Here is a 16761-nt window from a genome sequence, read left to right as displayed (position 1 = left end):
CTAAACACCAAAGAAACAGCAGCTCCTCCCACAAAATTATGCCAAAGAGAGATTCATTTTGGTTAATAAGCCCTGCTTTTTAAATGCAAATATCCTCTGGGAAAATTAAGCTATTAGTCATTCATACCTTACAGTAAATGACTTCAATTAGATAATCAGATTGCCTGAAAGCTAACTGAGATCTTCAGGAATGGAAACTTTGATTGAAGGGACAGGTTGGAAGGAGGGAAGTGCTTAGTATATTGCACAAATAAGAAGCAGGATGTAAGTTGGAATATTGTTCACACTTATTAAAGGACATCAACACATATTTATATTGATTATGGTTGTCACTGGTGAACATTTATGCTAGGCACGTTTGTTGAATCAAGGAAACATGATTCAGTGTAATTCAAACTTCATATCTGGGGGGTCTGGCTTTAATTAAAACAACACATTCCACAGATAATCGGCTCAATTTTTTAATGACTAACCCTATCTAGCTGGAGCAATATATGCAGATACTCAAGTTAAGTCTCAGAAAACATTCCAAGGGAAAATGTAATTATACTTATTGGAGCTGGGGGAAGATAGCCTTGGCATCTATTTTGCAAAGAACCCATCACAGACTGTCACTGCCCACCAGAAGGGTGATATCTTAAAAAAAAGAAAGAAAGAAAGAAAGAAAGAAAGAAAGAAGAAAGAAAGAAAGAGAAAGAAAGAAAGAAAGAAAGAAAGAAAGAAAGAAAGAAAGAAAAGAAAGAAAGAAAGAAAGAAAGAAAAGAAGAAAGAAAGAAAGAAAGAAAGAAAGAAAGAAAGAAAGGAAAGAAAGAAAGAAGAAAGAAAGAAAGAAAGAAAAGAAAGAAAGAAAGAAAGAAAAGAAAGAAAGAAAGAAAGAAAGAAAGAAAGAAAGAAAGAAAGAAAGAAAGAAAGAAAGAAAGAAAGAAAGAAAGAAAGAAAGAAAGAAAGAAAGAAAGAAAGAAAGAAAGAAAGAAAGAAAGAAAAAAAAAAGGAAGAGAGAAGAGAAGAAGAGAGGAGAAGAAGAGAAGTAAGACTGAAGGAGATACCTCTTGGCAAGAAGGTGGTCATCATCTTACATAATCTCCTTGGAATTCTATAAGACAGGAAGTAAAAGAGTAGGGAAAAATAGGGAAGACCTAGGCAGACCTGAAAGAAATAAGAAAATATAGAACCTCTCTCATAAGAGTCTAACAATTCTACATACCATTGTTAGTTTTATAAATTCATGAGGTATTGATCAGATGATGGACAACCTTCCGCCCTTTCCAAAGTAGGCTTTTATTTGGGAAGCAGGATAGATTTCCTTATATTGCATTTACTAGTACTACTCCTGTCTTCCAAAGTAATCCAGGCATCTACCTTCTTCTACAACTGATATAGTCAAGTATTTGACCAGAGCTATAAAGACTTTTCTTTTTGGGGGTTTATTCTCCCTTTTTCTTTTTACTTCTGTGTAGGATGCTTTCCTCATCATACTAATTATCTTTATAAAATGTTGTACCTTGGATTAAACACAATCCTTCAGATGGGATAATAAACAGTTCAATGGAATGATTTAAATTAAACCTAAGACTATATTACTAGAGACTTCTGGTAGCGATCTAGACATTTTCTCTTACCTTCACCATCTCTCAAACCTCTCCAAAACAGAAATTATATGCCAAAGATAAAACAATTTCTGCTGTCTCTACAGTCTAGGACAACCAGAATCTAAAAGAAGGTAATAAATACTCAAGAACTAATCTGCACTAACCCTGAATTCACTCAATAAACATCCATTATCTTCCACACTAGTGATAGGGAGACTTCACTAGTAGACCAAAGGATTCAACACAGACTTTCATCAAAACACACTTCTTTTTATTCCAGTCACTCTTTTGTAAGCCTGAGGGACAGAACCCAGCACTTGTTGAGGGTAAGCCTCCCAAAGTCAGCGGCACCAGAGGCTTAAGCTGGTCAAACTTGAATTACCCAATATGGAAGAGGCTGAAGCATTTTGAGATCCAGTTCCCAAGAAAATAAAAATAAAAAAGAAGGGAGTCAGTGATAAGATTCTCTGTGGAATTTTAGAACATAAAACCACAATGTTCCTGAGTGGTTTAAAAGAGAAATGAGAATTATTAGAGTATATTTATGTCTAGGATAGTAAAAATATATATATAAATAAGATAAATAAGTAGAATAGAAAAGTTTGAATTTGCAATAGCAAGCGTCACCCAAGAAATAAAAGAGAGGACAAAAGATTGAGGAATGCAAATACATGAAAATGAAGAACAACCTATAAGAAGAGAAGTGAAAAACAAGAATATATATTCACTCTGTGACCAAAACATATGAATTTTTAAGAGTAGATGCATAGAAATAACCTAAGGGATCATAAGTTTCACAGAAGAACTTGACTGGGCAAAAAATCTTCATAGAACAAGGAAGGAAATAGAAGAAAACTATCCAGAACTTCTAGAACAAAGAAAATAAAATTTCCAATTGAAAAAAATTCACAAATGACCTCCAGAAAAAAAGCTCAAGGGCACAAAGACACAGAGAATGTGGTTAAATTTAATGATGCAATTCAGTAACAAGGAGTTCTGCAAGCCACCAGGAGAAAAGACCTTCAAATACAAAGTGAAGTATATAAGATTATTCTATCCCTACTAGAAAAAGGAGGAAGGAATGGAATAATGTATCCCAAAGAACACTTGAGCTTAGGGTGCACTTCAAGGCAACTTATTCTGTAACTATAAGCTTAACCATACAGGAAAAATGATGGATGTTCTTTAGAGTTTGAAACATTTTTAGAGATAAAAAAGAAACTGGGGAGTTTATTTTACTCTCAAACACCCAAGAAAAACAAATGCAAGAAGAATGAATAAACACAATAGGCAAGGACTGAAACAGCAACAGAGTAAGAAATGAAAGATTAGTAAGACATCTAATGTGGACATATATGTAAGTAAAAATAATGTTACATATATATGATATATATGCATGTATATATGTATATATGAAAGCACACCAATACATTGTTGGTAGAACTTCACATGTAAATGGTATCATTGGAAAAATGGATCATTTTGGAAAGCAATTTAGAATTATGCAAGTTAATTCTCCATTAAGATGTTCATACTTTATGAACCAGAGACTCCATTATAGGATTTATTTTAATCCATGGAAGCCAGTGATTTTTTTAAAAAGTTCCTATATATTCCAAAATATTTATAGCAGCCCTTTGGGTGATAGCTAAGAATTAGAAGGGGTAGTCAAATAGTGTACTGGGTAGAATGTCAGGCCTGGAGTCAGAAAGATTTATCTTCAAAATTGACCTCTAATATTAACTGTGTGAGACCCTGGGCAAGTCATTTAACCCTGTCTGAATTCGTTTTCTCATTTGTAAAATGAGCTGGAGAAGGAAATGGTAAACTACTCCAGTATCTTAGCCAATAAAACCCCAAATGAAGTCACAAAGAGTCAGATATGACTGGAAAAAAAATAAATAAATAAACAACCACAAGAATTAGAAATTAAGTAAATGCCATCAATTGGGAACGACTATACAAATGATGGTACAGAAATTAATAGTGCTTTAAGAAATGAATAAAATGATTATGTAGAAGCATGGAAAGATTATAGGAGATACTGGAAATGAGGGAGAGGGAAATAAGCAAGAACAAAGAAAATAATGTAAATAGTAACTACAATAATGGAAATGGAAATTTCAAATCAAAACTATAGGTAAAATTATAAAGATCAGTTAAGATTCAAATGAAGAGATATGAGGTGGGAGGTACACAAATGTTACATATTGAACACATTTTTTGAATTTTTTCAATATTAAAAAAGTAAAGCATTTGTTAATTTAAAAAAAAAAATCATTGGTTTTTTTTTTCCTTTATAAGCAGCCACAACATATCATTAGCTTATATTTAGCTCATGGTCAGCTAAAATCATCAGATCTTTTTCCACATGAAAATAGGTCTTCCTTATTCTGTACTTTTAATTTAAACAGATTGAATCAAAGAAAGAGTGCAATAGTTCTACCTTCTTCCTATCATTTATCTATCAGCAGGCCCCGTCTCCAATAGATGACAATTCAATGAGCTGTTTGCCCTTCCCATTGCATGTCATAATTTTGACAATATTCACTCCTGAACAATTTCTCCTAAATGGATTGCTGATCTGATCTCTCCTGAAATAACCAAATAACCCCATAATTTCTGAGGCTTACTGTAATCAGTACATTGTCATCTGCCAACAGAATCATCTGGGGATTCCAAGGATCTATTGTGTCCCCCTCTTCTTCCCGGACTCTACATAGACTCTACATTCATCTCTTTAACAGTGGTGAAAACCTGCACTCCCCCTGTTTTATATCTCCCTTAATATTGATAACTAAAGGATCATTAAACAAAATTATCTCTGTGGTTTTTCCTCTCAAAGAATCTTATTTGAATAAATGCATGAGAGATAATAATAGAATCCTTCAGCCAGGTTCACTCTACAATTAAATGCTTTTTAAAATTAAACAATAGACAAAGCATCATTTTATATTCCCTACACCTCCTATTAATACAGATCAGATCATATTCACCATTGTGTTTTATAGTTTCAAGTTCCCTTTGTTATTGTTACATAGATACCTAAGGCCATAGGTAATGCCCCTGACCAGCTTCCCTGTTATTTTTACTTGAGAATTACTAAGCACCCACCTGCATTATGTTGTTTCTTGCTTTGCCTTACAAGTACAAAGAAGAGTCAAAGACAGCCATGTGTGTGGTCTATCATGTACAATTCAGCCATTTTTATGCTCGAACTAGTCCTAATACCTGGCTCAGCAACAAAATCAGGTCCAAAGAAGATTTCCTCTCCTTAAAGGGAGAGCCCAGAGTGGTGCTATTCAGGAAAAATTGGGAAAGGGCAAACTAGAAAATATGCAACTACTTTGCATATATTTGGCACTAGAAAGTAAATATCATTATGGTTTAAGGATATTAAAATTTATATCACAAACCACAAAAGTGTCATTATCAGCTTCTGTCATTATTAGCCATGACAAGGGCATTTGGTCAACTCTAGGAATTTTCACTTGTGCCTTTTCTAAGTGAACAAGTGCTGTATAACACTAACTTGAATGCCAGTCTTGATTCATGGGAGCAAAAACAAAAACAAACTGCAGGTTGGGGGAAGTAAAAGAAATGTTGTTGAATTAAAATAAGGAAAGGAAAAATCCAGACCCACCAATTCTGTTTAGCTGCTGTTTTCTTTAATCCTCATCACTGATGCATTGATATGGGAATAAGCACCAAAACTGCCTTAAAAAAACAAAAAAACAAAAAACAAAACTAGTAGGGAGAAAGGGGTTAACAGTTGAACTACCTTATCCACAATCTCTTGCTGGTCTCTATATCCCGTTAGTAGTAAAAGATAATAGCTGGATCACACACTATATGTTTTTTCGATACTGGTTAAATGAAAAGGGGGAGAGGAAAGAAGCACCCCCAAATACCCTCAGTCCTCATGGCAGTTTGCCAGCTGTACCTTCTCTGCATTCTCTGGGTGTGACTGTGCATCTATTCTTTGTGTAGGTATTATGAAATCCAGGGATGGAGGGATGGAAATGGATGACTTCTGAAAGTCTCCAATCCCATCCTTCAATCTGACCCTTCTAGTTAAAAAGAAACCACTTACTTGTACTATCATTCAAGCAGAGGGAACACAAAGAATAAGTTGTTACAGAATTCCACTTTCCATTCCCCTCTGCCAAGAATATCAGTACTATAATGGCTTAGGTGCAATTATACTCTTTCCATATAAATCCCCAAGTCTTCCCTCCAAAATGAAATAACTGCATTTTTTGGAAAGTATAATATTTCAAGACTACTAAAGATTAAGACTGAAAAACTCACAAATAGAAAATAGCTTCATACTTAGAATGAATTACTTACTTCCTTTCCAAACTCTCCTGTATCCTCCCTCCTCACCTCTGCCTCTTGAAATATGTATTCCTTTAAGGCTCCCACAGTGAAACCATTTCCAGATAACTGATTCTTCATGCTCTCTCCCTCCTCAAATGATGGCGGGTCTACTTATCTTTTTTACATATTGTATTTCTACATTATAAAGTTGCTCTTCAAGGACAAGGGCTATTCAACACAGTCTCTTTATCCTTGATGTTTGGCTTGTAACAAATACTTGGTCAATTCAATCAATGCACTAGGATGTGGCTCACTTGCAAATAGAAAGACTTAGTCTATCAGAGAGAAAATCTTCCTGAGCCAATAGTAGATTTGTCTGTCATGGGACATAACCAAATGGGCCAAATCTCCCTCTCTCTCTGGGAAAGTTTTGTTTGTATCATTAAATACAACACACAGAACAGGACCTGTGATTACATTAATTTGCTTCTAGAATTCTGCTTATAATTTATAATAGTTTTTTCCGCATGTTTTCTTCTCCATTAGTTCTCTGGGCTAAATTTTTTAAACTTTCTTTATCTCCAAGACTCTGTGCCTGGCACAGAGCAGACATTTAATAAGTGCTTAATGACTGGACCGTACAAAACTTTCAAGTAAAAAAAAGGTTCACTTACCAATGGAAGTCAGTACCTTTTCTGCATCTTATAAGTGACTTAGAGAGTTTCCTAGCACATTGATTTGTCCAAGATCTCTCAGTCAGTACGTGTCAGAGATGGGACTTGAGTCTAGGATTCTCTATCTTTAAGAACTGTTTCTCTACCTATGAAGTAGAGTGATATCACTCTACCTCATGTGTGTTTTATGTCATTGTTTTTTAAGTTTGAGCTTAAGTATATGTGTTTTCTAAAAAGTAGAATTATTTCTTATAAAAATAATTTTATAAACATATAAATTTTAAATATAAAAATATTTTCAAATTTCAAATAAAAGGATGACATTTTGTTCATTTTTTTATTATTTTTTTAAAATTAACTTAAAAAGAGAGGAAGTAATGGCCCAGGGGCTTACCTTTGTTAAATTTTAGAAAATAAAGATAATCTTTTTCTTCTCTTAATAATAGTATTTAATAATAGTAATTTTCCTGGTAAAAACAAACATTCTAACTTTTAAATCTCTTCTTTCTAGAAGATAGGGAATAAAAAGAATTACTACCCTAGAGTATGATTTGAGATAAACTAGCAAAGATAATTTCCAGAAACTTTTCAATGAACACAAAAACTATCATTTCCTCCATACAAAACAACATTTATTAAATGCCTACTGTGTGTAGGAACAAGCTTTGGATAAGACCCATTCCCAATTTTCAAGAAGCTTTCTTGAACTCTAATAGGAGGAATAATTCACAACCACAGGTAATGATATTATATTATAAAGAATTACAGTACAAAATGTTGGTTTTAGGGGGAAAACCTTACCAAACATAGGAGACATCCGGAAAGAGACACCCTTTGAGATGGTCCTTAAAGGATGGATGAGAGAATCCCACCTACTATACTGAAGGTTTCTTGAGGTCAGGACCTATTATTTCTTTTAGCATCCCCCATCAAAGTTAATCAACTGCTAGGTGGCGCCATAGTGCAGTTTTGGATGTGAAGTCAGGAAATCTCATCCACCCCAGTTCAAATCTAGCTCCAGACACTTATTAGTTGTGTAATCGTGGGCAAGTCACTTAAACCTGTTTGCCTTAGTTTCTTCATCTGTAAAACGGGCTGGAGAAGGAAATGGGCAAGAAAATCCCAAATGGGATGGCAAAGATCCAAGCACAACTGAAAAAAACTAAACAAAGTTAATGCCTTTCCTTAGTAACAGTGCTCCACAATAAACGTCAGTAGCAAGGAAAGAAATGGCTTTGGTAAACTAACTGGTTTTATTTTGCAAAAAGCAAAATGGGGAGGGGGGGGGAATGCAGGGATGATGTACTATACTTTAGTATACTGGTTTTAATTTTCATTTTTAAGGTGTTCATTGAGAGAGGCATTAGATAGTTTGTACAAACTAAGGGAACTTATTTGCCTGGAGCCTACAGCGGTTCTGATGTAAATTTCCTACATTTAAGCTGTTTATTTCAAATCATAGTTTAGGAAAGGAGTTCTGTTCCATTCCCTACCTCCCAGAAAAGAGAAATTACAATTGTAGGGGTTTAAAAATTCCACAGCATTATCAGCATCTGATCCAAGAATAAAACAAACCTCTGTGTATATGTGTGTACTTTTGTGTTAGTGGTGTGGGTTGTAAATTCTTACTTTCCACTGTGTGCAGGGGATGTGGAAAGTCAGAAAGGGTAGAAACTTGTTAACCTGGGTTCAAATTGGGATAATTTGTAAACTGAGAATTAACTCTTTCCCAACTCCCACTGAAAAAAAATTTATAACCAAAGCTAGCCTCCAGCAACTTCTCAATGAAGAACAAAGAAGTAACAAAAACCCTCAAACTTTTAATAGGTTTACAAAAGCTTACAAAGGCTAGTGCTCTTCTTTCCTTTCTTTAAGGACTCCTTTGCCTGGCCACTAAAACCCTAAACTGGCAAACAAGATGACAACGAGAACCTGGACTTCTCTCTGATTCTCTTCCTCCAAAATGCAAAGAAGTTTTGGTGAAATGTGGCTTTAGGGCAGCTGGATTCTCATCCAGAGACTTAGGAGTTTCTCTTCCAAAGATCCTGGAGTTTAAAGCTGGGGAGACATGGACTTCTCTGGATGAAGAAGGGAGAGGAGACCTACCCTTGCCTCACAGCATCCAGGGCAGGGTCTGTTGCACACATAGAACAGCAATTGCTTTGCTCAAATTATGTGTGGATTGAGGGATGTATATATATATATATACCTTGCATGAGAAAGTAATTAATTGCAAGCATGGTCTTGTTATCTGAGCTCAGTATAACTTAACACAATAATTATGAGAAAGGATATTAAAGAATAAGAAAAATAAGAACCCTTAGATATCATTCAGTACAAACTTTATAAATGGAAAAACTGAGGTCCAAAAAAATAAACATTTAAGGTTATGACAAACTAGATGGATCAGATCTAGAACTGGAAGGTGCTCTGGAGTCCTGGGTCATGAATTACTATACTTTCCAGAACTAAATCCTAAAAATCCATTGCTTTTATCCCTAAAATTTATTACAGTTAATTTTATGTTCTTGGTGAGTCATAGCATCTTTAGCAGATAAGGATTGATCATTAGCATTCAAAAAATAAGGAAGACAGTTTGAAATTCATTAGTGTTTCTTTAAATGCCTAAAAATGAATTCGATTGGTAGGTAAGTATATATATATATGTACACATACACATAATTTTTTTACATGCCTCAACTTCCTCCAAATTTCAACAGTTAAAAATTGGATTCTATTTACAACACTATTATTAAAATTTTATATTAACATGTTGCCTTAGATAATATTTAACTAAAAATTATAAACCCCATTCCATGATGCTTCTATATTTGAGTTTTACTGTATCTTAAATAAAAACTATCTAGGCTTTAAACAAAATAATTCAACAAATGTTAAATATATATACATGTATATATATTTGGTCTTGAAAAATTGTTCAAAACTCCTTGATTATTCTGATCAAAGGATTCTATTTAAAAGATTCTTGGCAGTGAAAAATAAGTGCTGACCACATCAAGAACAGAATCCTCATTCCTAACTTTCAGTTTAATAATCATCAATGCAATTGGTTCAATATAATAATGCCATTCTCAAGGAATTTTAAGATTTTTGTCTAAATTTCTATATTCTCTCATAAGCTTAGTTTCTACCAACTGTATTTACAAGACAGTTTTTCTACATATTTAAGGCCTAGGAAACAAATGAGGTCTTTAAGCTCTAAACAGAGAAGTAATATGGCCTTTATGATTCCAATTTTCCTTGATAGGATTGTTATTCATCTGAGTTAGCACAGGGTCCTTAGAGAACTAGGCTATTCACAAAACTGAATTAAAATTTTCTTTGAGAGAAAGAGTGTGTGTGTGTGTGTGTGTGAGAGAGAGAGAGAGAGAGAGAGAGAGAGAGAGAGAGAGAGAGAGAGAGAGAGAGAGAGAGAGAGAGTGTGTGTGTGTGTGTGTGTGTGTGTGTGTGTGTGTGTGTGTGTGTGTGTGTGTGTATAAATATTCTTAAACATACCTGATTAAGAAAAGCAACTTTGAAATAAGGAAAATGGTAAAGTCCCACCTCAGGCATCTATTGACTGCTTGACTTTAGCCAAGTCACTTGAGCTTATAACACTAACATTGTAAATAAAGTACCTTGCTTCAGGAGAAGGAATTCCTTACTGCACTGGAAAAAGGAATGGATTTGGAACCAGAGACTCTGGGTTTAAATCCTAGCTATTCATTCGGGACACCTTGGGTCTCCGGAATTTACACTCTGGGTCTCAGTTTTTCTCATTTGTAAAATCACAAGGTTAGAAGAGGTGACTTCTAGCTTTTAGTCATTTTTTTGAGTTACCAGTACTAGTGACATCACAAATTAAGATCTAACTAAAAAAATGTGGCAATACATACTTGTGTATGTAAATGTGGATATACATGTATTTTTCATATATACATGAAATACACACATATAAGCTAACACTCATATATAGTCACCATATACATTTTATATATGTGTATATGTATATATGTAATATATATGTGTATATGTACATATATAATATGTACATATTATGTATGTGTATATATATATATATATATATATATATATATATGTATGTGTGTGTATGTATATATATGTTGGTGGAGTGATCTAATCCAACAATTCCTGGAGAGCAATTTAGAACCATGCCCAACGGGTGATAAAATTGTGCATACCCTCTGTGATCCAGCAATGTTACTACTGGGTCTATATCCCAAAGACATTATAAAAAAGGGAAAAGGACCCCCATGTGCAAAAATGTTTGTGGCAGCCCTTTTTGTAATGACAAGAAACTGGAGACTGAGTGGATGCCCATCAATTGGGGAATAGCTGAATAAGTTATAGTATATGGTAATGGAAGAAGTGATAAGCATTATGATTTCAGAAAAGCCTGGAAAGACTTACATGAGCTGATACTAAGTGAAGCGAGTAGAACCAAGGGAACATTGTACACAGCAACAAAAAGATCATGTGAAGATCGACTGTGAAGCATTTGGACCTTTTTAACAATGCTGTGATTCAAGGTGATTCTAAAAGACTTGGGATGGAAAGTACTGTCAGCATCCAGAGAGAATTATGGAGACTGAAGGTGGATCAAAGCATAGTATTTTCACCTTTTGTTTTTTTGTTGCTTGGTTTCTCTGCTGGTTTGTCCCTTTTGATCTGCTTTTTCTTGCACAGCATGATGAATAAGGAAATATTGAATTGAACATGTTTAATCTACATTGGATTTCTTGCTGTCTTGGGAAGGAGGGAGGTGGGCAGGAAGTAGAAAAATTGGGTACACAAGGTTTTGCAAGTAAATGCTGAAAACTATCCATGCATGTATTTAGAAAAAATAAAATATTAATGGGGGGAGAGGGAGGAGACTGCCAAATCTTTTTGAGGGGGATAACAGGATTTTCCATTCTCGTGATAATGGAAAGGTAAAAACAACACTGAATTACCAATTGGGAAGGAAAAGTGAGGGAAAAGCATCTGAACTAGGAGGGGGGAGAGAGACCAGTAGAAAATTAATACAGGGTAACAAAATAAATAGCAATAGTAAGACTGATTGATTCCAAAGTGAGAGGAAGATAGTCCCGAAGTCAGTGTCTATTATTGAAAAACAGCCCTCCAATCATCCTTTCATCTGCCTATCTGTAACTTCTCTAAACTTATTAAATACTTAATTCCATGCAATGCACTGTGCTAAATAGATTAGGTAAGATGCAAGGATAAGGTGTACATGGTCCTTGCAAATTTCAAAAATCTCTGAAGAAAATATTTTGTATGGTCAAATGACCTCCTAAAATGCCTATACATTTTCACAGCAGCACATAGAGAGCCAAGCAAAACTATTCCATCCCCAAATAGCTATTTTTGCTAAGACTTTTACCAAGCCAACTATGTCCTTAACTTGGAAATTTACACATAAATTTTATGAAAATTCTATGGCAGTTTCTAAAGTACTGTACTTTCTCTCTGAATCCTTATACACATCACTGCTTTGGTACTACATATTATAATACTTAATTATATGCTATCTTGGATTGTTTGCTGTTGTTTCATGCCCCCATGAGTCTTGTCTTCCCAACAAGGCAATAAACTCTTCAGAAAGCAGGGCCCTCCAGGGTATCCCACAGCATCTAGTTGGGACAGATATGTATGATTACATGTTGACTGCTCTAGCACTGGGCAGTGAACATTTTTAATAAATCCCAAGGACCCAATCACCTTTTTAAAGCTCACAGCTTCACAGTACAACCATCTTAAAAACCATTATTCTTCTTTCACAGTACATGTGCCAAGTACTAAGGAACAAAACAAGACATGTAATCACAGGCTTTTTCTGGGCACCTGAGGTCATCAGTAAATGAGTCCCTCCCTCAGAACTATCTTGGCTTGCCAGGTGCTTAAAGGGCACTAATGAGGGTATTGGCTTATGCCACTATAATATTTTGTTTAATGAGATTCAACAATCAGGTTTTACAAATATTTATTCAACACCTACTGTGTGAAGGGCAAAAGGTAATTAATATAAGTCTATAGAAGACTGACCTAAGGGTTTAGGAGACCAGAGTTCAGTGGATTCTAACAGTAGAATCACTGAAAAGTCATTTAAACTCTTACTGCCTCTATATAGCACTCTACACTTATTAGTCATAGGAGTTATTAAAAAGTAGCCAATTTGCATTCACAGAGGAGGTTTCCCTAAAAATCTGTTCACTTAACCAGGGTAATAACTGGACCAGCTCTCACTCCCCTCCCTAAACTTCGAGGCATTGTGCAATAGAGGTAAAAAGATCAAACTAAAGTAGTACTTGCCTCCAAAAGGCTTAAATTCTACTAGGGAAATATAACATGTGCCTAAATAAATACAAGATATATAATAAAGGGAGTCAAAGGATCATGAGATCATGAATTAAGACATGGAGGGGACTTTGGAGGCCAGAGGTCATTTCACAGATGCGAAAAGTAATACAAAGAGATTAAGTAATCACACTGAAAAAGTTAAGAATTACACACTCGTTGTTACAGACAAAATATTGTAGGAATAATTTGAGGAGAGAGAGAACACAAACAGCTGAGGGCATCTGGGAAGACTAGGGACAGGAGGCAGCACCTGAAGTATATGAAAAAAGTAGGAATCTGAAAGGCTGATACAAGGAAGAAGTATACTCTGTGCGTAGAGAACAGTCTGTGGGAATGCTTGGACACCTAAAAAAAAGCAATGGATAGTGATTAGATCATTGCAGTGATTCAGATGAAAAATTGGAGGATGATTATTTTGTTCATAACCTTTCAAAATCTCCGTCATCAAAAAGATCTTGTGGAGAATGAGGAAAAGACAGGTTCATCAGCACCATTAAGTATTTCCGTGTATTGCCTGGGTGGTAGGTAACATATTGACCACCGAGAACATCAGCCAACACTATAGTCAAGATTTATAATTAAAAGAGAAGAGGTTAAATCTGATGAATTAGCAATCAACACGTACATTAACATAGATATGTATAGCATACCCACTTTTATTCCTTAAATAAGCCTCAGTTAGTACAAATATGCTAAAACGAAGCATCTGTATATAGTTATTATTAATCAAGAAAATGTCTTGGCAGTGGTGTCTACCGAAGCCTTGAATTGTATTAGGAGTTTTCTCTAATGCTAATTTGAGGCGGGTCTGCCCTTCCCTTTGTCTCTTTATTCCTATTTATTTTTAAAATGTGGACCATTTATAGTTGCGCACGGTGACAGTTACAGATGCAAATTGTGTCCTGTAATCGGTGCAGCACTCACAGCTACTCTAAAAACCAAATCGACAAAAGTAACTTGAAGAAAATATGGAGCTAAAAGTGCATCCCTCCAAGATGCGTTCTCCAATTTGGTAGGAGCTCCTTGCAGTTTTATTCTGCCTGGCCAGTGCACTTAATGCACGGTTTGCATTGTTAGTAAAGAAGTCTGGTAGTTTCTCGCCGATGCTAGGGCGAGGGAGAAGACCCTCGGCGCAGAACCAGGGCATCCCCGGAGGCCGTCTCCCCCACCAGACCTTTGGTTCTTGGGCACGTCCTGCGCCCACCTCCCCGTGCTTGCAAAGGCAGAAAACTCGGAGGTGAGGGTGAGATTCACCGGAGCCCGCCTTTGGCAGCTCTCCGTGGGACTTGGAAGCAGCAGCACAGGGATGCTCGCTCGCGCTCTCCCCGTCACTTACTACTGCAAAGAACTGCAAGAATCCACTAAAAAGCAAAACTGCTTCTTTTTCGGGGGCCTCGCTTTCCCAAGAAGCGAGAAAGTAGTTACAGTCGCCAGGGCTAAGGCGAAAGCGAAAAGTCCGATTCAAATGCCGGAGCCCAGGAAGTTTAAGGGGCTCCCGGGTTCCCGCGTCCCCAGACGCGCGCGTTGCAGGCTCGGTCCCTTTCACCCGCGCCCCCGTTTGGGGGCTAGAGCTCGGCCGGACCCAGCAGGCGACCCCCGCCGCACCAGCACGAGGGGGCCTCCGGCCGCAGAGCCCGAACGGGGCCGGACCGGAGCGGCCGCTCATCCCGCTTCCCTCACGGATGCGTGTCCCGCCCCGGGCCGGATAAGCCGGGCCCGGAGGTGTCCTGGCCAGCGGCCCAGGCTGCCCAAGGACCCGCAGCGCCTTCTCGCTTCCCCAAAGCTGGGAGCTCGGGACGCGCGCCCGCGGCACCTACACTTACCCACTCCATCCCTCTAGCCCGGAGGGGCGGTGTCGCTCCGCCCGAGTTTGGGACTCGGCCGCGGCTGCCCGGAGCTATCTTCCTCCTGGGACTCCTCCCTGGGAGCCTGAGGCTGAGGCGGAAGAAGTTTAAATGGGACCGCGCCCGAGCGCGCACGGGGAAGGGTGGGACCGGCCGGCTGTCACCCCCCCCTGCGGCATGTCCCCGGCTGCGCCGCATCCGGACGGGAGGGGCCCGCCTCCTCCCTCAGGCCGGGCCGGGCAGAACTCGCGGCGCACCTGGGACTCATTTGTAGGCTGCCCTAGGGGCCGCCGCCCGCCCCGGGCCCTCCACCTGTCCCCCGGGCCGAGTTCCTACAAGTTCCGAGGAAACCAGTGCGTTTCGGGAGGTGCCTCCGCACAGCTGGGGCAAGTCCAGGGCTGTGACCTTGGCGTTTGCAGACTTGCCACGGGGCAGGAAGCTGCAGTCTGGAAGCACGGCCTCGAGGAGGTCGCCTGAGGTTGCACCTCGTGCCCTTTCTCCCCAAACCTAGATAATTGAGGTCTCTGAAAGAGAGACTTCATGTGTGCGTCCTTTCTCTTTAGAAGGCCGGCGAATTAAAAAAAAAGAAAAAAAACTTTATTGGTAGCAACTGGCCAGTTATTATTTGCTAGCTCTAGGTTTCTTGCACAGCTATCCGCGTACACCCCCATCTCCCTTCTCAGCTCCGTTTCTCGGGGTATATCAGCCAGACTCCTCAAAATCCCTCCCACCCCTGGGGCCCGAGAGAGCCCGCGGCCCCGGGCGGAAAGCTGACCGCTAGGTTCGGGGAGGGGAAGAGCAAGCGCGGCCAGGGCAGGTAGGAGGCCGGCGCACCCAGGCACATCTCATCAGCTGAACCTGTTGGCCTAGCTGCCTAGTGATAATGTCCCCCTGGCCTCATTCCCTTAAAGTGGCCGGCTCTGGGGCCAGTGGCCGGCTGCTCTCTGAGACTTGCACAGCCCCGAGGACTCTTGGAAGGTGCTGTGATTACATCCGGCAGCGTTTCCAAGCGGAGAAGAAAAGCCCCAAATTAAGTAACCATCGGAGTAGTGTGCGGTCCCCTGAAGAACTCGGAGCTGTGGAGCTAATTACCTTATAAAACAAACTGATACTCTATCTTCTTTCAGTACTTTAGTGAGTTTATGAGGGTCTGCTTCAGATGCACGATCTCAGCCTAGAACGTTAGGCAATTAAGTAATATCTACCAGTAAGAATTTCCGGTCACTTAAAGACTGACCGGAGGAGTGGTGGACCAAGGGGCAACAGAGAAGCTCCAAGTTCCACCTAATACCTAAGGCGTTTACTGCCATGAAGTGCTCCGCCCGGAGAGTCATTATCCCTGTCACAAACAAAGAAAACATTTTCATATCAGAAGAGTGAAAAGTGTAGTTACTACCTTTTTAGGGATTGAGAAGGTAAGCATGGAGCTGCCTGTTGCCATGGATATGGTGTTCTGTTTACAGGACTGTTCTTTTCCTAGCAGTTAAAGGGTTTAGGAACCAATAGGAAACTATTTTCCCACAACATTCCACTAGGTTTATAATGGGTAAGTAAGTTAATTGGACGTGTTTCGGTGCTTGAAAAAAGTTAGGGAGAAAAAGCTCTGAAGCATTTCAGGTGACTTATCATAGGGGTTAAAACGAGGAAAAAAAAAAAATCAAAGCAAAGAACATGTTCTCTTTATTGTCTATGGCAGGAAAAGCATTGTGTTCCCTGTGGGGGGAGGTGGGGAGGACAAAGGAGTATAAAAACCTAATACCTGTCCTCAAGAAGCTTACAGTCTAGTAAAGACAAGACATAAATATGTAAAAAGTTAAGTAATAAAAATTTAGTGACTATTGAATTATATGTGACTTTCATTCGATTGTGAATACACAATGTTGAAAAGTTTTTCTTCTAAATTAAACTGTTGAAACTTAATTGGGATTTGGAACAAACAAAATGAGTTTTGAA

At 38.2% G+C, this 16761-nt stretch overlaps 1 protein-coding gene across 2 annotated transcripts in view; it reads right to left on the bottom strand.

Annotated features, from left to right (window-relative positions):
* BNC1 (basonuclin zinc finger protein 1) overlaps window positions 1-16264 on the bottom strand; it is a 163322-nt gene extending 147058 nt beyond the window's left edge. Inside the window, exon 1 of one of the 2 annotated variants that reach the window (XM_074295278.1) lies at window positions 16205-16264. In XM_074295278.1, coding sequence (XP_074151379.1) covers window positions 16205-16249 — 45 coding nt within the window. In that variant the 5' untranslated portion in view covers window positions 16250-16264. Of the gene's footprint in view, window positions 1-14787; window positions 15048-16204 lie in introns of those variants that run through there. The other variant, XM_074295277.1, reaches the window with a different exon arrangement.
* Window positions 16265-16761: the final 497 nt, after the last annotated feature.

Source organism: Sminthopsis crassicaudata, chromosome 2 (assembly GCF_048593235.1).
Source record: "Sminthopsis crassicaudata isolate SCR6 chromosome 2, ASM4859323v1, whole genome shotgun sequence".
NCBI classification, from domain to species: Eukaryota; Metazoa; Chordata; class Mammalia; order Dasyuromorphia; family Dasyuridae; genus Sminthopsis; species Sminthopsis crassicaudata.
The sequence above is the reverse complement of the archived record's forward strand: the minus strand, read 5'-3'. Positions and strand labels throughout refer to the sequence as shown.